This window comes from Telmatherina bonti (assembly GCF_933228915.1).
Source record: "Telmatherina bonti genome assembly, chromosome: 21".
Classification (NCBI taxonomy): domain Eukaryota; kingdom Metazoa; phylum Chordata; class Actinopteri; order Atheriniformes; family Telmatherinidae; genus Telmatherina; species Telmatherina bonti.
In genome coordinates, this window is record NC_136630.1 from 13696886 (window position 1) to 13722603 (window position 25718).

At 39.5% G+C, this 25718-nt stretch overlaps 1 protein-coding gene across 1 annotated transcript in view; it reads left to right on the forward strand.

Annotated features, from left to right (window-relative positions):
* Positions 1-25718, forward strand: part of LOC306771719 (calcium-activated potassium channel subunit alpha-1a-like) — a gene marked incomplete at its 5' end in the record, with an annotated part of 98415 nt that overhangs the window by 45661 nt on the left and 27036 nt on the right. Inside the window, 8 exons of the mRNA XM_079261005.1 lie at positions 2852-2913; positions 7182-7275; positions 7367-7478; positions 14474-14549; positions 15380-15455; positions 15597-15767; positions 17869-17960; positions 25606-25716. Coding sequence (XP_079117131.1) covers positions 2852-2913; positions 7182-7275; positions 7367-7478; positions 14474-14549; positions 15380-15455; positions 15597-15767; positions 17869-17960; positions 25606-25716 — 794 coding nt within the window. The remainder of the gene's footprint in view (positions 1-2851; positions 2914-7181; positions 7276-7366; positions 7479-14473; positions 14550-15379; positions 15456-15596; positions 15768-17868; positions 17961-25605; positions 25717-25718) is intronic.

A 25718-nucleotide genomic window follows, 5' to 3' on the forward strand; every position in this document is an offset into this window, starting at 1 on the left:
AGGTATATATATTGTGTAGATGGGCAGGTTGATAGTAATGATGTTTTTTTTTTAGTTAGGAACCAACTTTTCAGGGTCCAAACCTTCAGACCAAATGTGCCAGCTTGTTTAAAGTTAGATTTGGGAAATAGAAAGTGCTACTTGTGACAGAAGCTCTGTTTCCACTGCTGCTGCATCTCTAAAGGTTTGTACTGCAATATTTTCTATTGAGAGACATTTTTCTTTTTCTTTTTTCCAGTTTTGCACTCTTTGATTCTTAATATCTAACAAATCTTAGTGCTACAAGCTGCTTTGAAGGTGGTTTTTCACCACCTTGCTTTTACTGCCTCAGGTTTTTTTTTTATTCTAGCAGCTGATGAAGAGGAAGAATCAGAGTGGGTCTTCTGATATATGTGCGATGACATGTACGTGTTTGAGACCTGCTGATGCACTCCTGGTGAAGGCCAGCACATCACAGACAGGATCATACAGCAATTCCACAAAGAAACATACTGGTTATACTTTTTTTGTTTTGTTTTGTTCTTGCATGTGATTTTTCTTTTGTATATAAAATATAACCAAAAAGTGAGCTGAGTGATAACTGAATATTTCTTGATTGGCCAGGAAACTATTATTTCAGCTTTGTTTTCCTTTAACTGAAAGACCTTCTGGCATATTCAGTTATATTTTCATCAATGAATTTGATCAGTCTTTGGATTGGACTATATGTTACGAATGAAATTGCTATGTTAATTTATGTGTCATCAGTATAATTATATATATGTTTTGGTGCCTCAGCAGTGGCACCAAGATGGAGCCTTGGGGACCTCCAAAGGTTATTTATGTTCACTCGTAATTTTTGCTGCCATTATGCAGGCATTTTAAAGATTAAAGATTTTGGTTTAACAGTATGCAGCTCAAAAAGCCAGTGGTGATTAGACTTTATGAAGCTGTACAACATAACTGTCCTATATCACAGTCAACAGATCAAATAAAAAGGTTCTAGAAAAATTCAGATATGTAGTAAACTAAAGCATTTGTGCATGAACATTTACTGTGGATTTGGCACCAAAAACACATAAAAACATAAATTAAGCTCCAGATGAATTACTTAGGGACTAACTCAGACCTGTTTTTTCTGACTTGAACTAAGTTGCTATAAAACTTCCTTACATTCATTGTGACTTATGACTTGTTTTCATGACTTTTGCCATCACTAACTCATAACAGTAACTTTAATTTAATTCGTTTTCAACTATAATAAAATGTACTTTCTTTATGCTGAGCTTTGCATTCTGGCAGTAAAAGAGAAGCATTTTAGCATTTAAATGAAAGCACTCATCATTTTCCTTTTACTGTAAAGTGGCCTTGCTTCTTTCTGTCTTGCAGTTGGAGGAAACATTAAGAGTGCTTTGGTAAAACTGAATGCAAATTTGGCTGAGCGTCCCTTGGCAGCTCGCTCGGTTGATATGCAGTGGTCACTCTTCTAGTTTGAGTCCCAGCTCACTGTGCCCCTTGTGGGTGGAGCCATCTGTCAGCAAATGGCTGTTGATGGCCGGGGATACAGATGTGATTCATCGTCATCCGGCGACTGAAATGAATGATGCCGGCTGGCACTGTCTGCTGACACCTGATTGACAAACTCAGTCACGACTCCTGGTTTAGAGCCTTTGTGCTTTATTTACTGCCACGGTTGAGTCTTCATCTGCTGGTGGCATTAGCATTTCTAGGGTTGCACCAACATTGTTTCCAGTTCCTAAAGTGGGACGGTCAGATGCATAAATAGATTTCCTGGCTTTGAAAAAGGAAGGGCTGATTAAAAATGCATGCGGGTGCTTTTGTCATTATGGAGCCATCAGTGGTTGCAGGTTGACAATACAATTTCACATCATGGAAATGAATTAGGCTGGGCTTATTCATTATGCATGCCCATTGGTTTCTTGTTCAGGATGGCTATTGTGTCATTTCTAAATAGATGAAAGCCAGGCGGGGTCGAAGATGACCCGGTAGTGTATTTCTGGATGTAAAACATTTGTTCTGCTGTCCGGCAGAAACCTTTCTGTTCACATCGCTGTCTCTGTGGGTCAAGGCCGTCTCTACATTAGCGCTGGCTTTAAAGGGAAAAAAATAGGCCACTCATTTCACAACAGTATTAATGAGTTGCCGTGCTTTTAACTCACAAATATCACTAGGTGATGCTGCACAATTAACATTACATTTTGAGGGATTAAAAATCTGGGTCTTTTCTAACCCAAAATGGCAAAAAGCTGGTTTTGTAAGAGCCGCAAATCAAAATGCAGGACTTTCTCTTGAACTGTGACAACAGAGGTTTTATCTTTTATCCAATATTTCTGATAATCTTCTCTCTTTATCTCTCTCTGGACAAATCCACCATGACAGCCCTGAGTTTGGACTTGCACCATGTGGTTCTTTTAGTGTTTGGAGTTTTAGCATCGCCTCAACTTGATTCACTCAATGAATATCTCCATTTGTTGTGATCGTTCCTCATTTAACTATTTGTACTTACAGCTTAGCCTGATTTCCTGCAGCATCCACAACTGTGATTGAGTTTCACCGGAACTCTCTCTGTGTCAGAGCTGTCACCTGATGACTTGTACTTGTTCTTTGTTCGCTAACATTCCCGAATCTCATGTTTATTATGCAGCCTGCCACCCAGTCTGCTCTGCAAGTCTATCAGCTCACTCCAGGCTTAGGTTTATTCATCAAAAACAAGGTTTGTTTTTTGAGGCAGGTCAACACACATCTCATATTTCCTTCTCCTGAAGAATCTAAAGATTAAACCCTTACTGCTCACTGTCAAATCTGGTATCACAGAAACATAATTAAATTTGTCCTCTCTCTTTCGTTCCAGGTTGTGCTCGTGTTTGCTCTCAGCATCGGAGCCCTTGTAATATACTTCATAGATTCCTCTGAGTAAGTATTTTGCTTGATGGCTTAAATCATCAAACTTTGCTGATGTTACTCTGAGTATACAGTATGCTAGAATGAACCTGTTTCGTACCACCAGAATATTTGTAACAAAAGGTTGCTTACATGACTGAGATCGAATACTCCAGAAATGAACCGTTTTTATGGATGGATGAAAACTTTAAAGCAGAAATCATGAAACAAAAGCTGAAAAAAGCCATTAACTTGGATTTATTCCTATGCATGTATGGTAAATATTAAACTACATTTATAATACCAACTGCTTTGAGTTTGATGTATGTTATAATTTTTAAATGTACTTTTCATCCAGTCCCGTAACAGGTAAATAGTTCTGGCCTTCCCTGCTAAAAATCAGCCAGTTCTCAGATAAAAGTGACCTAATCTATGTAATGACCAGGTCAGATTTTCACAGAGGCTACAAAGTCCAAACTTCCCGTTTAAAACAATCACCATCGCTCATCACACCACGGGAAGCGGAAGCCCCTTTAGTTTCATTTGCGGCAGACCACTCTTACTGCTGCCTGGTGGTGTTTGCTCAGGAAGTGCCATTAAGAAGTACAGCAAAGATAAAAGCTTCCATCAAGCTCGGCGGGAGAGCCCATTGGGAGCAATGTGATAGCAGACAGGAGAAAATAGGCTGTAAACTCATCTAATCAGGCTGGAGGTCCTCGAGGCTGGCATCCAGGTTATTTGTTATTTCATAAGACCACATGCAGCTGAAGGCTGGGCTTGCTCTGATGTTGTTTGCGGGCATGATCTCATTTCATTATCTGGACAAGCTCAGGTAGAGTTACATCCTCACCGATGCCATCTGTGGCCTGCTGTTTTCAGAGCTAGCCGGTAGCGTCGCCCGGCGCCTTTCCACCTGATGAAGAATAACCTTCCACCTCCGTGTTTAGCGCTTGTCAGTGAGTGCTTTGTTAACTACCTGGTGGAGAATGATGCTGCCTCACCTGCTCGGTGTTCATATATTCAGCTTATAAGCTCTTTGTTTGTATTTCCATTCAACCTTATCCAGGATTTTCCATTATTAAAGCAGTACTTTTTTACTACCTGTCAGCCCAATAAGCCTTGCACTTGAAGCCAAAGAGCAGCCAGTTAGCTGCTCTCTGTCATGCTTTTAAGTGTTAGCAGACTGTGACAGATACACTTCCTGTAATTAATCCTTTGGGGGTTGCTAAGACTGGTATATGATGGACAGACTGACCTGGCAGGAGGTGACATTGAAGGAGATCAAAAATTTTGAAAAGTTTAGACAGAGGTTTATTACAAGTCATGCAGCTCCATGTTATTGGTAAACCAGGATAACATGAACTGCTGTTTCCTGAGTGTTGAGGAGAGTACACAGGTCTAATATAAGGTAACCTCCTTGTTACCTTAATCTTAATGGCAGGGATGAAAGTTGGCCTATAGACTGATTCGTGTGACCTCTAACCCTTCGCAGATTCAGCTTTTGCTCGGAATTTTTTCAAGGTTAAAATCCTTCAAATAAGTCATAAAAGGTGTCTTCGGGATAAATTAAAGCATTACATGTGCAAGTTGGTCGGTCCTGTTTGATCTTAGCCAGAATTGAATAAAGGAACAAGAGACACAGAGAGAGAGAGAGAGAGAGAGAGAGAGAGAGAGAGAGAGAGAGAGAGAAAGAAAGGCCAGTGCTGCTGTGGGCAGGATGACTTTTGATCCATAACAGGCTTAGTCCTCTTCCAAAGCCGGCCTGGAACTCAATTATTTAGCTCTGCAAGTCTGCCTCTGCTGCATGGTCTGTCACCCTGGGCCGACGTGTCATTACAGTGAATGAGGACAGTCCCATCCTGCATAATGGGACTATTCTTAGTAGTGCCAGACAGTGATTTTGTTGGGATTTTTTCACCTTCATTTAAAAAAAACCCACAAATGCATTTAGTTTAGGAGTATAAATGGTTTAAAAATATATATATTTTTTTTTAATGTATCATAATAACAAACTGCCAAAATGCACCAGATAAAAGAAAAGAAAGCAGTACATGCAGTACAATCAAAGCATACTTAGGGTGTGCCCACTCAGCAGGCTGACTGACGTATCTCAGATCAGTTAGAATAAACCACAATAATGGTTCAAAGAGATCTAATTTTAATCAAGTTTAAGGTTTACATTTTGGTGGCTTGAACAAAGCAAACACGCTGGGAAGTCCAAAACCTTCCCAGATGATAACGTTCATGCAGGCAGATACTGAATGACCGACAGTGAGACTAGTAGAACATGTGACCTCTAGTGGTCATAAGAGTAACTGCATGCAATGTGTAAAAATGGCCTCACTGACGGTGACAATTATGTTGTATAAATATAGTATTTTAGATGAAAACATGGACATTTTCTTATTCTACTAAATGAATGTGTTTTGTTTTAAATCCAAAAAGGATTTAAGATGAATAGCAGTGTTGAGCCATTAACAGAACATAATGGCACCCAGTCTCAAATAGCTGCTGCATCCAGCTACCTCTTTTTAATGCGTATGTCCACTTAGTGGCTAGTTAAACATAAACTGGACAACGATGTTTGTTCTGATGTGGACAAATGTGTTTGCTTGTAGGAAACTAAACCTTATACGACACACCGAGTTGGATCTAATAGTACGGACAAATGGCAGAAGAGTGTTTCAGGAGGACCTGTTGAAGCTGAAATAATTGAACCACCTTGTTTGAACTGTTTGAAATGTTGTGAGGCAGGTGAGGATGGTTAGCCTTCATCACATTAACAAGCTCTTGTTCTTCCACCAAAGATCAACAATGCCTCTGCTGTGCATCAGATCAGTTCAGAATAATACCTCAGGTACTTTAATGCTATCTCATGAACTCCATTGGGTAGGACGGTGTTTCATCACAGCGAGTCTATTTTTATTTGTTTATTCATTTTTACGTAACCAAAAACAATTTCCTATAATCCGCTTGGTATTAAACAATGCAGGAAAGATTCCAGTTTTTGGTGTGCATTAGCGAAGCCTGTCAATGCAGACAGAGGACCAACATCTGAGCACATGGCAACCAGCAGTATATATATATATATATTTATTTATTTTTATATATATATATATATATATATATATATATATATATATATATATATATATATATATATATATATATATAAAACATGTCTTTTGTTGTTTGCTAATTGCTAAGAAAATTGCAAGGCAACCACCGGGAAGACATTATGCAAATGTGCTTTAGAGTATAGTTTAATGATACCCTGAAGGTGGATTTTGGAAACTTGGAAAAAAAAAATACTTGTTCATGCATGCCAAAGAGAAATCGGAAATGTTTACTTTACTAATATTTTACTTGACTACTTATAGAGAAATGGAAATTGCCTGCACACAAAGTTTCATTTACAGGCTAAATGTTCCATCATTTCACCTTTAACCCAACTAACCATCATTCTCCCTGTAATAAATAATTCTGCTGTGTATTTCTTCAGCCAAACACTCCAATAATTTTTCCAATCTGCTTCAAAGCGCTGCATTTTAACTGTTGTTTCTCCATGGTCTTGTTAAATCCTGAATGTACAGTAAGCCTGTGTTTCCATCTCAGATGTGACTAATAATTTAAGAAGATAATTTGAACTCCCAGACCATGATTATTAGTAAGAAATCATTCTAACCTATTACATTCTCATTTTACTTGGTTAATTATGTCTCTTTATTTGAATTCTTCGTGCCAGATCAAGCTTTTTGATGGTGAGACTTCACTACATTGCTAGCACTTGCTATGGCTGCCTGATCTCATAAAAGAAGACATGAACCCTGCATGCATTTAACCCTTAAACTACTGCTTTGGCTCTGCATTTCCATCATGTTCGACTTTACAAGAAATGTGTATGAAATGGCAAATGCAAGACTGAGAGGAAAGCAGCACCACTTTCATTATGAAACATTGCACCTGAATACGACACATTCCTCAGACTGGTTTGCAGTTATTTAAGGGTTAATCAGGTATATCAACAAGTTCTTGCTTGTATTGGAATAATTGCATGCCTTTTCTCAACAGAATAAAAAAAACCCAAAAAACATTGGGAAATACCAATTATTGCACTTTTTTGGACACTTCTGTTTTTTGTTCTTTTGGAAATCGTATAAATGCATTTTCAGGAAAAGAAGAATGCATCTTTTCTGGTTTATTTTATATGTTATATGCATTTTCCACATGTGTTTTCTCATTTTCATGTCGGCATCTGCCTGTGGAAATGAAAATATTTTGTTTTTGTCTCTGTCTAATAGTCCTATCGAGTCCTGTCAGAACTTCTACGAGGACTTCACATTGCAGATCGACATGGCCTTCAACGTGTTCTTCTTGCTGTATTTTGGCCTCCGTGTAAGTACATTTGTGGTGTGATGAGAAATTCAGAGGATGTGGAGCTCCTTAGTCTTTGTATCTGTCTTCAATATTTTTCTCCTTTTTGCAGTTTATTGCTGCAAATGACAAGCTTTGGTTCTGGCTGGAAGTGAACTCGGTGGTGGACTTCTTCACGGTTCCGCCCGTGTTTGTATCGGTGTACCTGAATAGGAGCTGGCTCGGTAAGGAAGCTGTCCTCGCTGTCAGACTTCGATCTTATAGAGGAGTGTTTTGTTGTGTTTTTTTTACCAGCAGCCTGTGGAGACATCCATTGGATTTAAATGGCCAACCACCTGAATACACTAGATAATCTCAGACCATCACTAAAGCTAAAAACAAACCCCAATTATATATACCTACATAGTAGCATATAATTGTACAGCTTTAGTCAGAAAAGCAACTTTAAGCTTGGTGGTTGCACAGCATGCTTGTAAAATGTAAACAATTCTCACATTCACTGTGGAAGTGAATTAAAAACACTGCCACAGCACTTGATTATCTTTAGTTGTTTAAAGCTGGTTTGCTTGATAGCAGTCTGGTATCAGGTAAAAACACAAAGGTGGATGTAAATGTAATTGTCTTATTCTACCTCTTTAGTTGTGTATTGTGGGCACCGCATTCTGCTGTGGTCATCATTCAGTTACCTTCACGTGTCTAGCAGAGCTCTCCGGCTACATCTCCAGCTACATGAAGTCGTGTTATGATTAGAAAGTACATGAATGTTGTGAGAGAGAGAGAGAGAGAGAGAGAGAGAGAGAGAGAGAGAGAGAGAGAGAGAGAGAGAGAGAGAGAAAGGCCAGTGCTGCTGTGGGCAGGATGACTTTGTAATAGGCTTTGTTGGGGGTCGATCCCTAGAATAGAAGTCAATCTGCTAAATGTGTGAAGCTCATCACTCGGAGAGGTCTGTGAGGAATTAGAGGATTACAAGGGATAATTTTTTTTCTTTTGCTGGATTTCAGGTTTTTATAAGAGCTTTTTCTTCTCTTGTCAGTTAAGAACCAGACCTGTTGTGAAGCCAACAGCAGGCTCTTCTTTATCAATAAACACCCCATATTTTAGCATCAGCGTGACAGCCTGACAGGTACAGATGTGCAATGTTCCCATGTTGTGTCCCTGAGCAGATGGATTGCGACTTGAGGTGAGAAGGTGATAGAAGTAGCAGAAGCTGGTTGCTGGTGCCATCTAGTGGACATGCGGGAGTATAGCTGACTTCTAAACATTTCACAGAATTTCATGTTATTTAGTCAAACCTTCTGAGAATCTGCCTCTTTGGCTGTTGATCCTGCTCAGAAATTATTGATCATTCTGTACGCCTTTCTCAGGGTTTCTAGCTTGGGTCATGTGATCGGTACGATGGCTGGGTTGGTAGCTACCCTGTTGTGGTGATTTTTCCATGTGTGTAGGGGGATCTCTATTTTGCCGTTGTAGCCCTAATTTACTCTCATAAATAAGAAACATATAACTTCAGGTCACCCTCCAGTTGCAGCAACAGACAAAAGCCACAAAATTGTTCCATTATTTTTACATCGGTTATTTTTTTTAATGTGTATTACAATAAGTTACTATAAGTCTATTCCAACTTTTTCATCCAGCTGTCTGAAAAGCAGGCATTGAAATTATTGTAGATGTTGTTAAAAAGCTGAGATTCATTGTTGGAACTCCATGTTGTGTCTTTCTAGTACAGCAAAGCCATAAATAGCTGCAACTATTAATTGTTGTTCTGATATGTGCAATCATATGTTGCGTAAACAGTCTATCTGTAATCTAAAGATGCAGATAAAAACAATAAACTACTTGTATTATTTAACAACAACACTGCATATCAATTTGCAAACACATTTTCTCCATTTGGGGACAAAATTTTGTAATCCTTGCACCAGTGAGATATTAGTAATGGAGCATTAATGGTTGAAATTGTGTTTGCTTAAACTGAGGTGCTGGTCATCAGCAGCTCAGAGGGATCTTAGTCTGGTCAATCCAAACTCCATATTTTTACAGGCGCTTAGCCAAACTGCCAATCTGCCAATCCTGCTGTCTGAACATTATGACACAAATACACTTTCATTAACATGCTCACTTGGTCATGACAGGCTTGTTGACACAAACGTGGTACATGCTGGCAAGAATATGCATTATTTTGTGAAACAATCACCAGGAACTGCTAAACAGAAGTAGTTTTAACCAGTCTGGGCTCTGACCTGTGCAAGTGTGAAACACGAGCATTGCCATTTTTTGTGAATATAATCCAGTGCAACATTACTCTTTCAGATAAGATATTCATGTCTCAGCAGAGGCATGTTGCAGTTTTTTTTTCTCTGCAAATGAAGTCTGAAACATGGAAAGAGGCTTTTAGTATTAAACTGTCCAGAGACAAAATGTCCCCAAATGGAAAAGCTTTAAAGTAGCAGCTCTGAAAGTGATGGTCAGGACCCTCAAAGGTTGTAGGTTAAACTACACATGGATGATTACTAAAGAAAAAAAAAAGGTTTTGTATGCAAATAAAAATTTAAAAATTCATTTATTTAAGGTAAATGTACAACGGAGCAATCTGGAGAATAAAAGATATTACATTTATGTCAATTATTAACTGATTTGACATTTAAGGTGAAAAAGGGGTTTGTAGCAGTCTGGATTATACCTAAACTGGAGCCTGACCCAGCTACTAAGCGGGAGACTGATTAAGCATCATCAAATATTCATAATTCTTTTAGAGAGCAATAAAATAAATGTTTTCCACATCATAAACCTTGCACCTGACATCTGAGCTAACTTGTTCCTAAAAATATTCTCATTCACATCATTGGTTTTTTTTTTTGTTTTTTTTTAACGGCTCGCTGCTATGCAGAAGCTCGTGTTGCGGTAACACTACGCAAGTTACTGAACCTAAACCTCTGTGTTTCTGACTCGTTTTGATGGCACACTGGCATTCATTTAGGACCTCCCGGGGGTCCCATTTCACAGCAATGTCCCGTGGCTGTTGTGTTCCAGCTTTGTGCATCACATGACATGCTTTATGACGCCAAAATTACACATCAGCAACTGCATCTAGACATACTGGCCGTTTTGGACAAGCACTTCGACTGACTGAGCAAAGAAACGCAAGAGGAGGAAGTACGGCGAGAAAATGGCAGAACAATAGAGGAGACAAGGCAACACTGTACTGAGTTTTGCTCGCTGGAGACAAACAGATGCAGTGTTAGCGTGGTCTCTTCTGATTGGTTGGTTGACTTGTCAAAAAATATTATGCCAAACTAGTCACTGTGCAGTTGTAAAAAAAAAACTAACCAAAGAAAGTCTGATGTTTCAGGCGCTTCAAATGCAGTTCTATGTTTGAGTGAGAAAGACCTTTAACAAGCTGTTTTGTGTGGCTTTGTAGCTAACTGCACACATTTTATATACACATCTATATTACATCACAAATAAATTGAATAAGGATTACAAGACAGTTTGAAGCTTTTGGATTTGAGGCATTAATAACCCTTTTAAAGTATGTTATAAGGAGGTTTAAATTTGGTCAAGAAAATCATTGTTTATTTAATAGAACTAAAGCATAGATGTGCCATTAAATGAATTCTGCAGGAAATATGCAAGTTTTGTCCACCGAGCTGAGTTTAGTGACGTTAATCAGTTTCCCACATGCTCTTGAAGAATTAGTCCACTCAAACCTCATGATGTTTTAGTTTTGGAAACACATACGCCATATGAAAGACTATATTCTGTATACTCAGTCATTTTTATCCTACTGGGATCTTATTGAAACCAGTTTTCCTATTTCCCATTTCTCAGTCATAACTGCAACACAACACCACAGTCAATTCTTTGGAAAGCTTCATTCAAGGTGCATTTTTATTGATTTATTTATTATATTTCATGTACAAAACAACAGATATTTATAGCAATAAATTAAAAAACAACCAGTACAAGAGAGAGCGAGAAGACCAAACATGTCTTATAAAGCCACCACCCATAAATGAATGAATACAAACAAACGGACACAATAATAAACATATTAACTGAATGTCTTATGTAACTTCATATCACAAACAAACTGTGAGTTTACAATTGTCTTAATAAAAGTGTTGTTTTTAACTGCTTTTTTAAAGAGCCCATTATGAATACAGTCTTTAAGGATGGAGGTAGAAGGTTCCAGAGAGAAGGGCCTCTGTATCTCTATATCTCTATAAAAGTGCATTTTGACAGGAAGAATTTCTACAAAAGCACAGATGCAGTTCTTTGCACTTCCTAGTGGAATAGGTGCGAATGTCGGAAGAAAACATAAAAAAATTGGTGATAGACTCTTGCTATGACGCTGAGTATATGCAAAAATTTATAGTTTAAAATACTAATTCAATAGAGACAGTCCCAGTCAAAAGTTTGGACACACTTTACCATTAAATCCTACGACGGAGTATTAGGGCCACAATGAGAAAAAAAAAGATAGTGTCGGATTATTATTTTTCCTCTGCTTCACTAGAGAATAAAGTCAAAATGACGAGAACAAAGCCGAAATACTAATATTAAAGTTGAGTTTTCAATATGAATTTGAACAGCTTTAAAACACAATGCCTTGTGTGTAGCCTACTCACTTTTACATCAAGAAGTTGCATGCACACATGTTGTAGCTTACACGGCATGCGGTCACTCTTATTCTCATTTCGACTTTATTCTTGGCATTTTGACTTTAATCTGGAAATTGTATTTCTACTTTATTCTTGTCATTTCGATTTCATTCTCATCATTTCGACTTTATTCTCTAGTAAAGCTGAGGAAAAAATAATAATCCGACACTATTTTTTTTCTCATTGTGGCCCTAATACTCCAATGGGAAAGTGTGTCCAAACTTTTTGACTGGTACTGTATTCACATTTAAAATTGTGAGAATATTGAATTTTCTGACGAGAGGAATGGATGAAGAAAGTGTGTTTGACAAGCTTAAATTCTGAAAGATTTATTCTGTAACAATAGGATCTTATTCAGATATGTTTAAAACATGGCTCCCCAAACCACACTACAGTAAATTAAATGAGGATAAATTAAACTTTAATCAAGAGTTTATCATACATGTATTCCTTACTAAGGAGTGGATTCTACGATATACCAGCTGATTTTTGTGATTTTCCTCAGACATGTTGAGTGACTAACTCTTACTTGAATTTATTCATCCTCTGTCCTAATAAAAATGCTGTGACTTGTTTCGCTGAGGACAGAAGCTTGGAACATTGCAAATTTCCATCAGCTGCTCTATTTTCTGTTTACGCGGCCATCTTTCATGCTGCGCATTTAGTTTCAACATCCACTGCAATAACTGTTATTACATCAGCTGCGATTAATTTAGGGATTACTGTGGAATCACTGAATCCGTAAAATACAATGTCCAGCTGAGCTTTCCGCTTCTCCATACACAGCTTTACTGGATTTTTTTTTCTGCTGTGACTAAATGTGTGACAAAGATACATGCTGTTCTTGTCCAAGATTAGAGAATGAATTTCTGGTTGTGGCGTTACAGGGATGAGATGTAGGTTATATTGTGAAGCCAGCTGATGGATAGACCCACAGTCTGGCCTCTTCCTTTCTCTGGATGAATCCTAAAGGAGCTTACACTCTAATATCCTGATGGGAAAAGAGTTTGCTTTAAGCCCGCCGAATGCAACGAATCGCCACGAGGTTGCTGTGAAGTTCTGAGGTAACTCGGATCACAATGCGTCTTCACAGAAGAGCCGCTTTTGATGACAGCCTGTCGGGCACAAACATTATGACAAGCAGCCGGCTATTCTGAGGGTTTTTTTTTTTTCTATTTTTATTTATTTATGTTTTTTTTGAAAGAGGAATGTTTCTCTACATGAAATCCAGAGAGGTGGATACAGAACCGTGAAAAGAGAAGTGGATTTTGGACTTGCTGGAAACAATTTCTGTGTAATTTCTAAACATGATTCCCACGAAGATGTTGGTCTACAAGGCGCCTGATGGAGGGACATATTCCAATGCAGTTCCAAAAACTGCAAGGCGCAAGAAATCAACTGGGGAGCTCTTCCAAAAGGGTTACCGGGTCAGGATGGGCCACGGGCAGGTCATCGACAAAGAAGACCAGGACAGCATCTGCTTCAGCCTCGGTGGATGCTTCCACATAATGTCCTACTGGGGTAAGACCTGCAGGACTGGGAAACGAGGGGAATCTCTCTGCTATAGCTAAAAGTTGGCCTGTCAAGAACTCTTTGGACTCTGTGTCAGCTGGACCAGGTTCAGGATTTGCCTTGTATTATACTCCCCATCTGGCAAACACTCGCTTAAAATGAAAAACAAGCTTTGGCAATGCACACCGCAGCGCACATTTGGAACATTATTTATTTATATTTACTCTAATGTTTTTTGGTTTGTGTCCTTTCCAGAGCGTTCCAGTGGCCAATTAAGCCACATGGAGGTGGATTTAACTTGATTCCTCACTCATGGCTAAGAAGGATTTGAATGACTTTACGCAGCTCCGAATGTGTAAAAGAGGCAGCTTTTTTTTCATGCTGAAATGTTAATTATTCACCTTAATCATGTGGTGGTGCAGGAGACGATTGAAGGTTTGTAGATTACATTTAAGACGCAGTAACAGCGTTGTGAATTAAAATGGAAATAAGGCGCAGGGGCTCAGGCTAGTGTTGGCACAGCTGATTCTGTTGGTTATGTTGTCCTTGAACTGTTGGCAACAGGCACCGGCTCCATTTTTTTTTCCTCCCATAAATACCCTGAAATTTCGGATTTGACGTCACATCTGTTTATTCACTCAATTTGGCATGACAGCGTCCACCTGTCTTTACTCTAATCCAGGTTTTCATCTCATCCACGTTCAGTTTTACCCAGCAGGAATGATGCTTGTATCAGGTAGAAGCCAGTATGCTGCGGGACTCCTGGGATTAGAATACAGTGCAATGAGTGGATGATATCTGGGATGTTGAGGTTGTTTTTTATTTTATTCCTACTCACTCCAAAGTGTTTCTTTTAATACAATAAGTGCTGTTTGGTAGGTCAGTGTTTTATTTATTTTTAATCAGCATGAATCCACTGAAAATGATAAAGATGGATGAAAGTATGAAAGGTATGATGCTGTTAAGTGACAGTCGAGTGTCGCCGGTGTCTGAACTGATTGTAATAACTTTTTTTTTGACTGATTTCTTTATTTGTTTTCTCACAGGTTTGAGATTTTTAAGGGCCTTAAGATTGATACAATTCTCAGAAATTTTACAGTTTTTGAATATACTCAAGACAAGGTAAGTGTTTTGATGTTTCTTCTATTTTTGTTCATCTTAGTAACAGTCATACAAATGTGCCTTTTTTATGAGTTATTATATGTGTGGTAGTATTCTGTCACTATATGAGTGGATGTTTAGTTTTAAAGGAAAAAGTGAACTCTGAAAGCTCTTCAAGCAAAATAAGACATTAGCATCTATTTTAAAATTTATTTCTCTGCACTGTTTTCAGTACCATACTAATGTGCACACTTGACACGTTGCACTATATCCTGCAATCTTGGATGAAAAAATTCTTTCCCACCCCCCCAACTGCTTAAAATGAAAGCTTTTTGCACAGATGTCATGTCAGGAGGAGCTTATAGCATAACAAAATGCTTTAGAATAATCTCCTTAGTCATTCACTCTGATGACAGTAACACAGAAAGAAGTGGACAGAGGTCATGTGGGGACTTTATAGTGCAATAAGACATGTAGAGCATTATTTAAAGAAGCTTGCTCTGGAAAAAAAAAACAAAACAAAACAAGAAAAACATAAAAAAAACACAAACCATCCGTCATATTTTTACTGCCATGAAATCATTATGTTTTATCTTGGAGGCAAATTGCAAACTCTAAGCTGTAGTTCTATCATCGAAGTTAAGGAAAAGTATGTTTATCAAAGCTTGAACTGCAAGTGTCCTTGTTATCAAATACATTTGATCACATGTTAGGATAAAAACAAAAAAGGAAAAAAGGTAAATGTAAAAATAGGACGAAACTGTTTTGGATCAAACACCATATAAGTAACAACTTGTGGTTGTTTTCTAATCTTTTGTTGTCTTTCTTTTGTCTGATTCATTTTAAAACAGCAACTCTATTAAGTTGGTGAACCTGTGTTCGATTTTCATAAGCACATGGCTAACCGCAGCGGGCTTCATTCATTTGGTGAGTCAGCGCAGGAAACAGCTTTAAACGATCAGTATACACATTAAACAAAAATAGCATGATCTGATGATCATCAGGTTCTATCAAAAAATACAAAGTTACTTATTTTTGTGATTGTAAAAATCTCAACCTCTCTTTCAGGTGGAAAACTCAGGAGATCCTTGGGAAAACTTCCAGAATTCCCAGGCACTTTCCTACTGGGAATGTGTTTACCTACTCATGGTCACAATGTCCACTGTTGGCTATGGAGATGTTTACGCAAAAACTACCCTGGGCCGCCTGTTTATGGTCTTCTTCATCCTTGGTGGTTTGGTAAAAATCCCTCTCATTACTTATTCCTGTTTTAAAAACTCCTCCATGCAGCCAGCCATCACACCCCCACCAGGTGTTAGCAAAATGCCGGGACTCAACTCAGGATGCCGTTCACCTGTTGTTTACACTGATGTGTTTTTGTGGCTCACCTCCTTGTCACAGAATGTTGCATGCCATGTCCTGTATGAGTTGTTGCTGACAGTACTACGGCATCTTCCAATGTGTAATGATAAAGTTTTCATTTGTCACGATTTGATTTCTTTGAAAATATGTAAAATATTTGCAAATGTTTTTTCTGTTATTAACTGTAAAAATACTACGGTTTCAGGTGGCGCCACCCGTCCTGCTTCCCCTCCCTCTTTCCAACAAACACAGTGAGATGAGGATGATTTATTCAAGCTCAGCTTCATGGATGCGGCAACATTATTGTATCTCACTTTCTGCACAAATATTCATGTGTATTCATGACTTAGAGCTCTTATAGTCAAGGTCCAGTCTCAGAATGACCATTTAGATGAGTTATACAAGTAAAACATATTCTTTATGATCCTCAAAACTTTGAAACAATGCTAACTTTTTGTTTTATATGTGTAAGAAACATATTTGTGGCTAAATAGAAGGAAAGTGGTTGAAAAAGTTTGTCTTGTAGATAAAAATAATAAAACTAATAGAATGTTAGGCAAGATTAAGACGACATCCACACAGAGAAGGAGACAATTCTGCTTTAAAAAGGCTTTCTGTGAAGATGGAATGATTTCAAGAAAATAATGTGTCTACAAAAAGCCACTGTATTGTAGTATTTATGACAGACCTGCAAGTGGAGCTGTAAAACTGCCACAGAAGCAGACCAAAAACAGAGAATAGGACATGAAGCATGTGCATAAACTTGTGTGACGTAAACACAAATATGAAAAGGAAGAATTCAGAGATTGAGTTCAAATAGACAATTGTGTGAAATAACGAGAAGAAGATTTTACTGTAAAAGCAACATCATGCTCGATAACTTCTGCAGCACGAATGCAACACCATGATCCTGCATAGTTGAAGCTGTTGGCGTGGTTTTACAATGCAGGTTAAGTGAGAGGTGGGGCTATGTCATCATTGGTTCAGCTTTTTTAAAGAGCCCCAAATTTAGGAAATGTTTGTGCAAATTTGCAGAAGCTTAATCATAATTTTGGTAAGAAAAAAGAAAAGACATTGAGAAAGTGGTTTACAGATGCAGATCAATTAAATGAAGAGAAATTAAATGATCAGGAAAGATTGATTAAAAACATGCTGGTCTCACTAACAGGACAAGATTATTATAAGACTATGGTTTCATATATTTAAGGAATAAAATATTAAGAAGTATCATTTGTTTTTTATTAGATTATGTTGAGTTTGCATCTAAATGAAATAAAACAGGATATGTTTAACTGCTCAATACACACCGAATGTTTTTTAGATTAATTTCTGCTTTTAATTAAATTAAAAATATATTATTTCAAATTTGACCTTGTCGATATAGCACCAAATATTCCATGTGGTGTCAAAGGTTCTTGTGCTCCTATTGTACGCCATTCTTGGTCTGTAACACAGTAATAATACAGGTACTCTGTGGTGTTTCAGGTAGGTGTGCAGCGGTGTCGTTAATGTTTGCCATCCAGTTTGCTGTGCAGCTCAAATCAGCCCAACACGTGTGTTTGTTGGACAAAACATGGCACATAAGGCTCTCTCTCTTTTATTACAGTTTTTATTTTTCTACTGCAGCTTGGCAAACCGCTCATCAGCTGTCATTTTTTCTCCTTAATTCTACCAATATCTGTAACTATTAGCCTTTTTATTCCCCTTTTCATTCTCTTTTTTTTTTTTTTACTTCTTATGGAATGTAACTTTGATGTAACTCCAAGTTACATTCACACAAATTCATTCAGTTGATTTAACTGAATTACATATTTACTTTCTTTTCCTGATTTCCTGTTAACAAGTAAATATTACTAATAATCCTGCACATAGCACAGTTCCTCTTTCAGACTTTATTCTTTAAGCAAAAATGGAGGAGCGACTCTTCTTTGCTTGTCTTTTTTTTAGTCTCTTCTTCTGTCTCCTATCTTCTCCTTAGGCCATGTTTGCAAGCTACGTCCCTGAAATCATAGAGTTAATAGGAAACCGCAAGAAATATGGTGGTTCCTATAGTGCGGTTAATGGGAGAAAGTAAGTATTTATGGAGGCTCTACTGCCTCCGCCGCAGTAGAACCTTCTCTGCATGCCCTTTTCTTTTTCTTTTTCATGCATGTAGGCCATGTTTGCTCGCTACGTGCCAGAAATTGCTGCTCTCATCCTTAATCGGAAGAAATATGGAGGGAGTTATAACTCGACCAGAGGCAGAAAGTAAGTCAAACAAATTAAAAAAAAAAAACAAACAAAAGCAAACTTGTGATGGTGTGGTTTTGTGTGACTCGAGTGGCCCTCTCATAAAGAGGTGACTCGGATTTCTGCTTAAGTAGACATCATGATACTGTGATTTGAGATGTAATGATCTCAATTAGCACTGAAGTCACACTGTGACTGAAGAACTTGGCCATGATTAATGTGTTGATTGTATTGCTACTGCTGTTTAGTATGTACCAGCTGTCACTGCTTCTTATCATTACTGAACATGCTTTTACACACTGTAAAGAAATCTCCACCTTAACAACAGATTTTTTGTTTATTGCTGTGCCCTAAATTTTTTTGCTTTCTTAAAACAAATGATGAAAAATTGCATCACCGGTTTGCCAGAAAACTGATTCTGGGTCATTTCTGAAATTCTGACCCACATTAGAGGAACTCTGAGGCAACTTTGCCTTCAGAAACATTTCTTTCATTTGTCATAAGAAAATGCAGCTTGGGGAACTAAATAAAACAGACAAAAAATCTGGATAAGAGAGATATCTTTTTGGTGTCATCATATACTGTTTATGTATCATTGTCATATGTGACATATGTGGGATTTTTTTCTCTGTTATAAACTGTGATTACTTAGCCGCTACTGTTATAAAATATTGTGCGATCCAGACATAAAAGGGGATAAACAGGAATACAAAGTCATTCGATGGTGCAACCCAAGAACGTGTAGTTTTCCTGTAGAAGCATCCAAATGTGCAGGAGACACAGTTATATAGTCAGCTGCTTTAAAATGTATCTTAAAAGCTTTGCTAATATCATTGGTTAATCACAAGGCAGTATGAGTATTTTGTTTCCTTTTTTTCATCGCTTACATAAATTTAAATCCCTTCTATTTATTTCCTAGTTTAATTTGCAACACCTGCGGCTAACAGGTTGACAGTTCTTTTGCTTAAGTACTTGAGCCAAAAGTCCAGGAACCTACTTAGTCACAAACACAGTAATCTGCTTATGACGTAATGCTCGTCACACTGAAAAGTGGGAGTTTGGAGCGAGGACAAAGACCAATAAAAATAAAACTACTGTTATTAAAAAGATATGAGATTGGATGTTTTTATCAACAATTTTGATTCATGGAAGCTAACAGCATATGCCAAAGTTTAAACACAATTATAGCCAACAATAGTTGATTGTACAGATGAATAACGGCATCACCACTGAAAGTCATGCGTGTATCACAGTTTATAAAGCCGCCATTGTAAAATGAGAAAATCCAACATGTCTTGTGTTTTTCTTGGTTTTAGGTTGCTTATTGTTTATGCATATGTGTGCTAAGATCAATCATTCATGTTCATCCATTATCTCTTCATACACACCAACCTCAGTTGTTCAACCACAAAATCAAAAGAAAATGCAATAAAATGAATTTGATCAAAATCTGGTCTGAACAGACTTTGATCAGTGGGCTGCACACTTTATGTGGTTATTGATTCCACATAATTAATCCACATACAGTACATACTTATTTGACAGTGAGGACTTTCCATTAGATAAGAATCATGACAACAAAGCAGCTCAGTACTTAAACTTCCTGGCTTTTTCAGTTCAATATTCTTACATTCGATGCTGTGTGCCATTGCTTGCTTTATGCTTGCTTTTAAATGTGCAGTTTTTCTCAGCTTGAAAAACTTTCACTGCCTGCTCTGCTTGTTTATTTCACACGCTTTGCTTTTGAACATTCTTGGCCTTAATCTTCAGTCTGACCTACACCCTCAGGACTAAATAAAATTTTGACTTTAAAAGAATTCTTAGAAATTCTGTGAAAAAAACGCTCCTTTTGGTTGCTTGCCGATTGTTGAATGAGAGGATTGATCCCAGTCATGTCTATGTTAAATATCTGTACCAGTGCCAGAAGAGGTTTTGCAGTATTTGCCACATAATAATTCACTGTAACGCTGATTTGCTATTTTGGTAAATGTTGGGGTGGCTAGTTCCTGCTGGTCCTTTGTCAGCTTGAAACTTACAAGAGGTAGTCCTGCTTCTTTGTCCACCAAAAAGCACCCTCCCTAACAAATAACAAAAAATGCTACGTTTTTATTTAAATAATGGCCGTAATTAAGATTTAGAAATTGTGTTGCTAAACATTTACAAAATCCACCTACTAACAGTATTACCTTTAGTACACCCATCCATCCATTTTCTGTCACTGATCCATGGTAGGGTCGCGGGGGCAGCATCCTAAGCAGGGAAGCCTAGACTTTCCTCTCCCCAGTCACATTTGCCAACTCTATGAAGGGAATCCCAAGGTGTTCCTAGGCCAGCCAAGAGATAATATCCCTCCAGTGTGTCCTGGTTGTCCCTCAGGTTCTCTTCCCGGAGGGATGTGCCTGGAACACCTCACCAGGGAGTCATCCAGGAGTCATCCTGACCAGTTGCCTGAGCCACCTCAACTGGCTTATCTCGATACGGAGTAACAGCGGCTCTACTCTGAGCCCCTCCCAGATGACCAAGCTGCTCACCCTATTTCTACGGGAGAGCCTGGCCATATCAGTCGCCTGTATGCAAGATCTTTTTCTTTCCGTCACGACCCACAGCTTATGACCATAGGTGATGGTAGGAACATAGATCAACTGGTAAATCGAGAGCTTTGCCTTCTGGCTCAGCTTCTTCTTCACCACAACAGACCGGCGCAGAGTCTGCATTACTGCAGGTGCCGCACCGATCCGCCTGTCAATCTCACGCTCCATCTTTCCCTCACTCGTGAACAAGAACCCAAGATATTTAAACTCCTTCACTTGGGGCAGAACCTCACTCCCGACCCGGAGAGGGCAATCCACCCTATTCCGGCTGAGGACCATGGTCTCAGATTTGGAGGTGCTGATTCCCATCCCAGCTGTTTCACACTCACTTGTGAATTTCTAAAGCGAGAGCTGGAGATTACGACCAGATGAAGCCAATATGACCACGTCATCCAACAAAAGCAGAGAACCAATTCTGAAGTAACCAAGCCGGATCCCTTCAACACCTCGGCTGCGCCGAGAAATTCTGTCCATAAAAGTATGAACAGAATCATTGATAAAGGGCTGTCTTGGTGGAGTCCAACCCTCACTGGAATTGAATCCGACTTACTGCCGGCAATGTGGACCAAGCTCTGACACCTGTCGTACAGGGACTGGACAGCTTGTACAAGCGGGTCCGGTACCTTATACTCCCAGAGTACCCCACAAAGGAGTCCCCGGGGAACACGGTCAAATGCCTTCTCCACAAAGCACATGTAGAGTGGCTGGGCAAACTTTCATGCCCCCTCCAGGACCGCAAAGTGGGTTAAGAGCTGGTCCACTGTTCCACGACCAGGACGAAAACTGCACTGTTCCTCCTCAATCCAAGATTAGACTGCTGATGGACCCTCCTCTTCACTACCCCTGAAGAGACCCTACTGGGAGGCTGAGGGGTGTGATTTCCCTGTAGTTAGAACACACCCTCCAGTCCCCCTTCTTAAAAAGGGGGACATCCACCCCAGTCTGCCAATCCAGAGGCAGTGTCGCCGATGTCCACATGATGCTGCAGAAGTGTGTCAGCCAGGACAGCCCAGCTCTGGAAAGCCCAGCATCCAGAGCCTTAAGGAACTCTGGGCAGATCTCATCCACCCTTGGGGACTACCACCCAGGAGTTTTTTAAGCACTTCAGCGACTTCAGACCCAGAGATAGGAGAGTCCACCCCTGAGTCCCCCAGCTCTGTTTCTTCATTGGAAGTTACGTTGGTAGGACTGAGGAAGTCTTCAAATTATTACTTCCACCAATCCAAAACATCCCGAACTAAGGTCAGCAGCTCCCCATCTCCACTGTACACATTGTTGATGGAGCACTGCTTCCCCCTCCGGAGTCGCTGGATAGTGGACCAGAATCACCTCGAAACCACCCGGAAGTCATTCTCCATGGCCTCACCGAACTCCTCCCATGCCCAAGTTTTTACCTTGGTGACAGCCAAAGCCGCATGCCCCTTAGCCTGTCACGATCAGCTGCCTCAAGAGTCCAACAGGCCAAGGAGGCCCGATAGGACTCCTTCTTCAGCTTGATAGCACCCATCACTGCTGGTGTCCACAATGACCTGAGGCACAGAACACAGCCCATTTGGACTCAATGTCGCCCGCCCTGCTCAGGACATGGTTGAAGCTGTGCTGAAGGTGGGACTTTAAGTTCGCTCTGACAGGGGACTCTGCCAGACAATCCCAGCAGACCCTCACAACACGGGCCTTCCAGATTTGACCAGCTTACTCCACCACCATCTGAGCCAACTCACCACCAGGTGGTGATCAGTTGACAGTTCCGCCCCCCCCCCTCTTCACCCAAGTGTCCAAGGCATGAAGCCGACGATACAATTATAAAATTGATCATCAAACTCCAGCCCAGAGAGTCCTGATGTCAGGTGTACATATGGACACTCTTATGTTCAAACATGGTGTTTGTTATAAACCATCCATGACGAGCACAGAAGTCCAATAAGAAGACACCATTTGGGTTCAGAGGACGGGGACTGTGCATCGCAATCACTCCCTTCCAGGTCTCACTGTCATTGCCCACGTAAGCATTGAATTACCCCAGCAGAACAAAGGAGTCCCCAGAGGGCACACCCTCCAACACTCCCTCCAAGGACTCCAGAAAGGATGGGTACTTTGAACTGCTGTTCGGCGCATAAGCACAGACAACAGTCAGGACCCATCCCCCTGCTCAAAGGCAGAGGGAAACGACTCTTTCGTTCACCGAGGTAAACCCCAATGTACAGGCACCAAGTCGGGGGCAAATGAGAATTCCCACACCTGCTCAGCGCCTCTCGCTATGAGCAACTCCAGAGTGGAAGAAGGTCCAGTCCCGCTCGAGGGTACTGGTTCCAGAACCCAAGCCATGCGTTGAGGTGAGTCCAACTATATCTAGCTGGAACCGCTCAACCTCGCGCACAAGCTCAGGCTCCTTCCCCACCAGAGTGGTGATGTTCCATGTCTATAGAGCCAGTTTCTGCAGCCAAGAATCGAACCGCCAGGGTCCCCGCTTCTTGCTGCTGCCCAGGTCACACTGCACACAACCACTATGGCTTCTCCTGCAGATGGTGAGCCCTCAGGAGGCGGGGCCCATGTAACCCTTTCAGGCTGCACCCGACCAGACCCACGGGGAAAGGCTCAGCCACGAGACGCTTGCTCTCGTGTCCCACCCCCAGGCCTGGTTCCAGAGGGGGGCCCCAGTGACCCACGTCCAGGTGTACAAGATGTTCAAGTCATGAACAAATCATTCAAAACTTAAATAATTTTACTAACTTCTTACCACTAGCTGCTAGCTAGCTAGCTGACTGCAAACAAGACCAGACAACAAATAAATATTGTGTGACTTCTACTCTAACTGAAGTTGTAAAAACACATCGAACTGGCCACTACATTGGCCAGAAACACAACAACTCTGATTTCCTTTAACTCAGCTATTTCTTTCTCTGGCCATCACTGTTTTCCTCCCTTCTACTGTGTGTGGCTGTGTACAGAATCATTCAGTCACTCAATGAATAGATCCTGCAGCAACTGACTCCTAGCCCAGCTGCTCCACAACACTCATTCACTTAGGCCAAAAATATGTCCCTGTTTTGCATGTTTTGCATTTGTTTAAATGGGTTGTTCGTCCACATCCTCATCACAACTTGCAATAAGTGAGTTGCTGTTATCGGCAGTGTCGGGACGCAACTAGCTAGAAGTTAGCTAGGAAAACCAATGGCATCAAACATGATTAAATGTTTTGAAGTGCTTGTTTTAAGGGCTTCATGTACCACCCATGATACCACTGTTACCTTTTTCTATAATGATTTCAAAACTAACCATATAAACCTCCTCTATTGCTGCCATGTTTAAAATTTTTTTGACATCCTACAAACTCAGCGCTTCCATTCGGTCTAAGTCTCTTGTGTACCCCCTATTGGAATCCTACAAAACTATGTGTAGTACACAAACATGAACATTTACACTCACAATGTACAGACACAAGATTAAAGAGCAAGTATTATTAGCCATACTGCTTAGAGAGCTGCTCCCTCACCTGATTTGAAAGTTTATTATTCACTATAAGGTTTATGTTTGTGTCACTTAGGTAATCAGCCGTAATAGTGATATGAATAGAAACGTAAAGGTAATTAACTGAGTTTGTGAGCAATTTTCCTTTGTGAATGATTCACACAAGCTTAAGTTAGTGAAGAAAATTAAGTTTCTGATTAGTAATAAACAAGCTCAACTATTTTACCCCTGCTTACGGTGCTATCAAAATGGCAAATTTTTACTTTTACACATATTTCTATGTGTCTGAAACTCTGCAATTGATTCTACAAGTATTAAGTCTGCTTGGTGCCTCAGTATTTGAACCCCTCAGTTATTGTGTTTGTTGTCAGAAAGGGAAACTTAGTTCAAATCATAGCCTTGCTTGTGGAAGAAATAATATAAAAAACAATCACATAAGCTTTAATCATTTTGAAAAACTGCAATGCATCAGTAGTTAATTCCTTTTGAAACAAACTTCTGTCTTTATTTTAAAAAATGGCAGACGTTCCACTTTATCAGTGAATTAAAGTATTCGGCACAAAACAATTTTCTCTTGTGATTATCATTCAATCTGACACGAAGGACTGTGTGGCTGTGTTGTTAATATTACACCAATATTCAGTCAATATGGTGGAAAAGCTAACATCTCGCAGAGTCTTGTAATGCAGCATTTTGCTTCTGAATATGTAAATGTTAATGCATGTTTACGGTAAATGTTGTTGTACAGATTTGATTGTAAAATTGTTTTTCTATTTCTCAGCTGTCTTTTTTTTTTATTTCTGCAGTCATCACTTTTCTACTTTTCTTACAAATGATCTGAGCAAGTAGATTGGGTTCAGCAGTAATTCTGACCTACTCTGGCATTTTAAGGGTCACGCAGAGTTACTGCATGCTGTGATTTAAAAAAAAAATTTTTTTTTATATGTTTCTAACACACACATAAGACACACATCACTTCTGGGTAAATTCTTTTAAATGTTCCACTGAATAATTTATAAAGAAAGATAAAAAAGGATAGAAATAAATCAAACTTGGTTTCTTATGTAAAGGGGCTGTTATATGTGGGAATCAAAATAGACCATGTGCTGATTTCATAATCTCCATCAGGGTAAACTGATCCTTTATAATCTCATCCTGAAATCCACTGTGTTCTCTGACCTTCTCATTCAGTCGTCCTCCATCTCGATGGGAGCATCACATGTCCCCCTTCTAGCACAGTTGCTGCTACTTTCATACAGATTTCAAATCAGTAACTTGTACGTCCATTACATCCCTCTCATGATCAATCAACCTTCTGATTCCAGGGCAAAGACAAAGATGAAGCAGTGATTTGTGTCTTTGTGCTTTGTTGGCTTTGATTCTCACTGCATCTTAGTTTTATTATTGTTCTGCACCTCATTTTCCAGGCACATCGTGGTCTGTGGTCATATAACACTTGAAAGTGTGTCCAACTTTCTAAAAGACTTCCTACACAAGGACAGGGATGATGTCAATGTAGAAATTGTTTTTCTCCATAAGT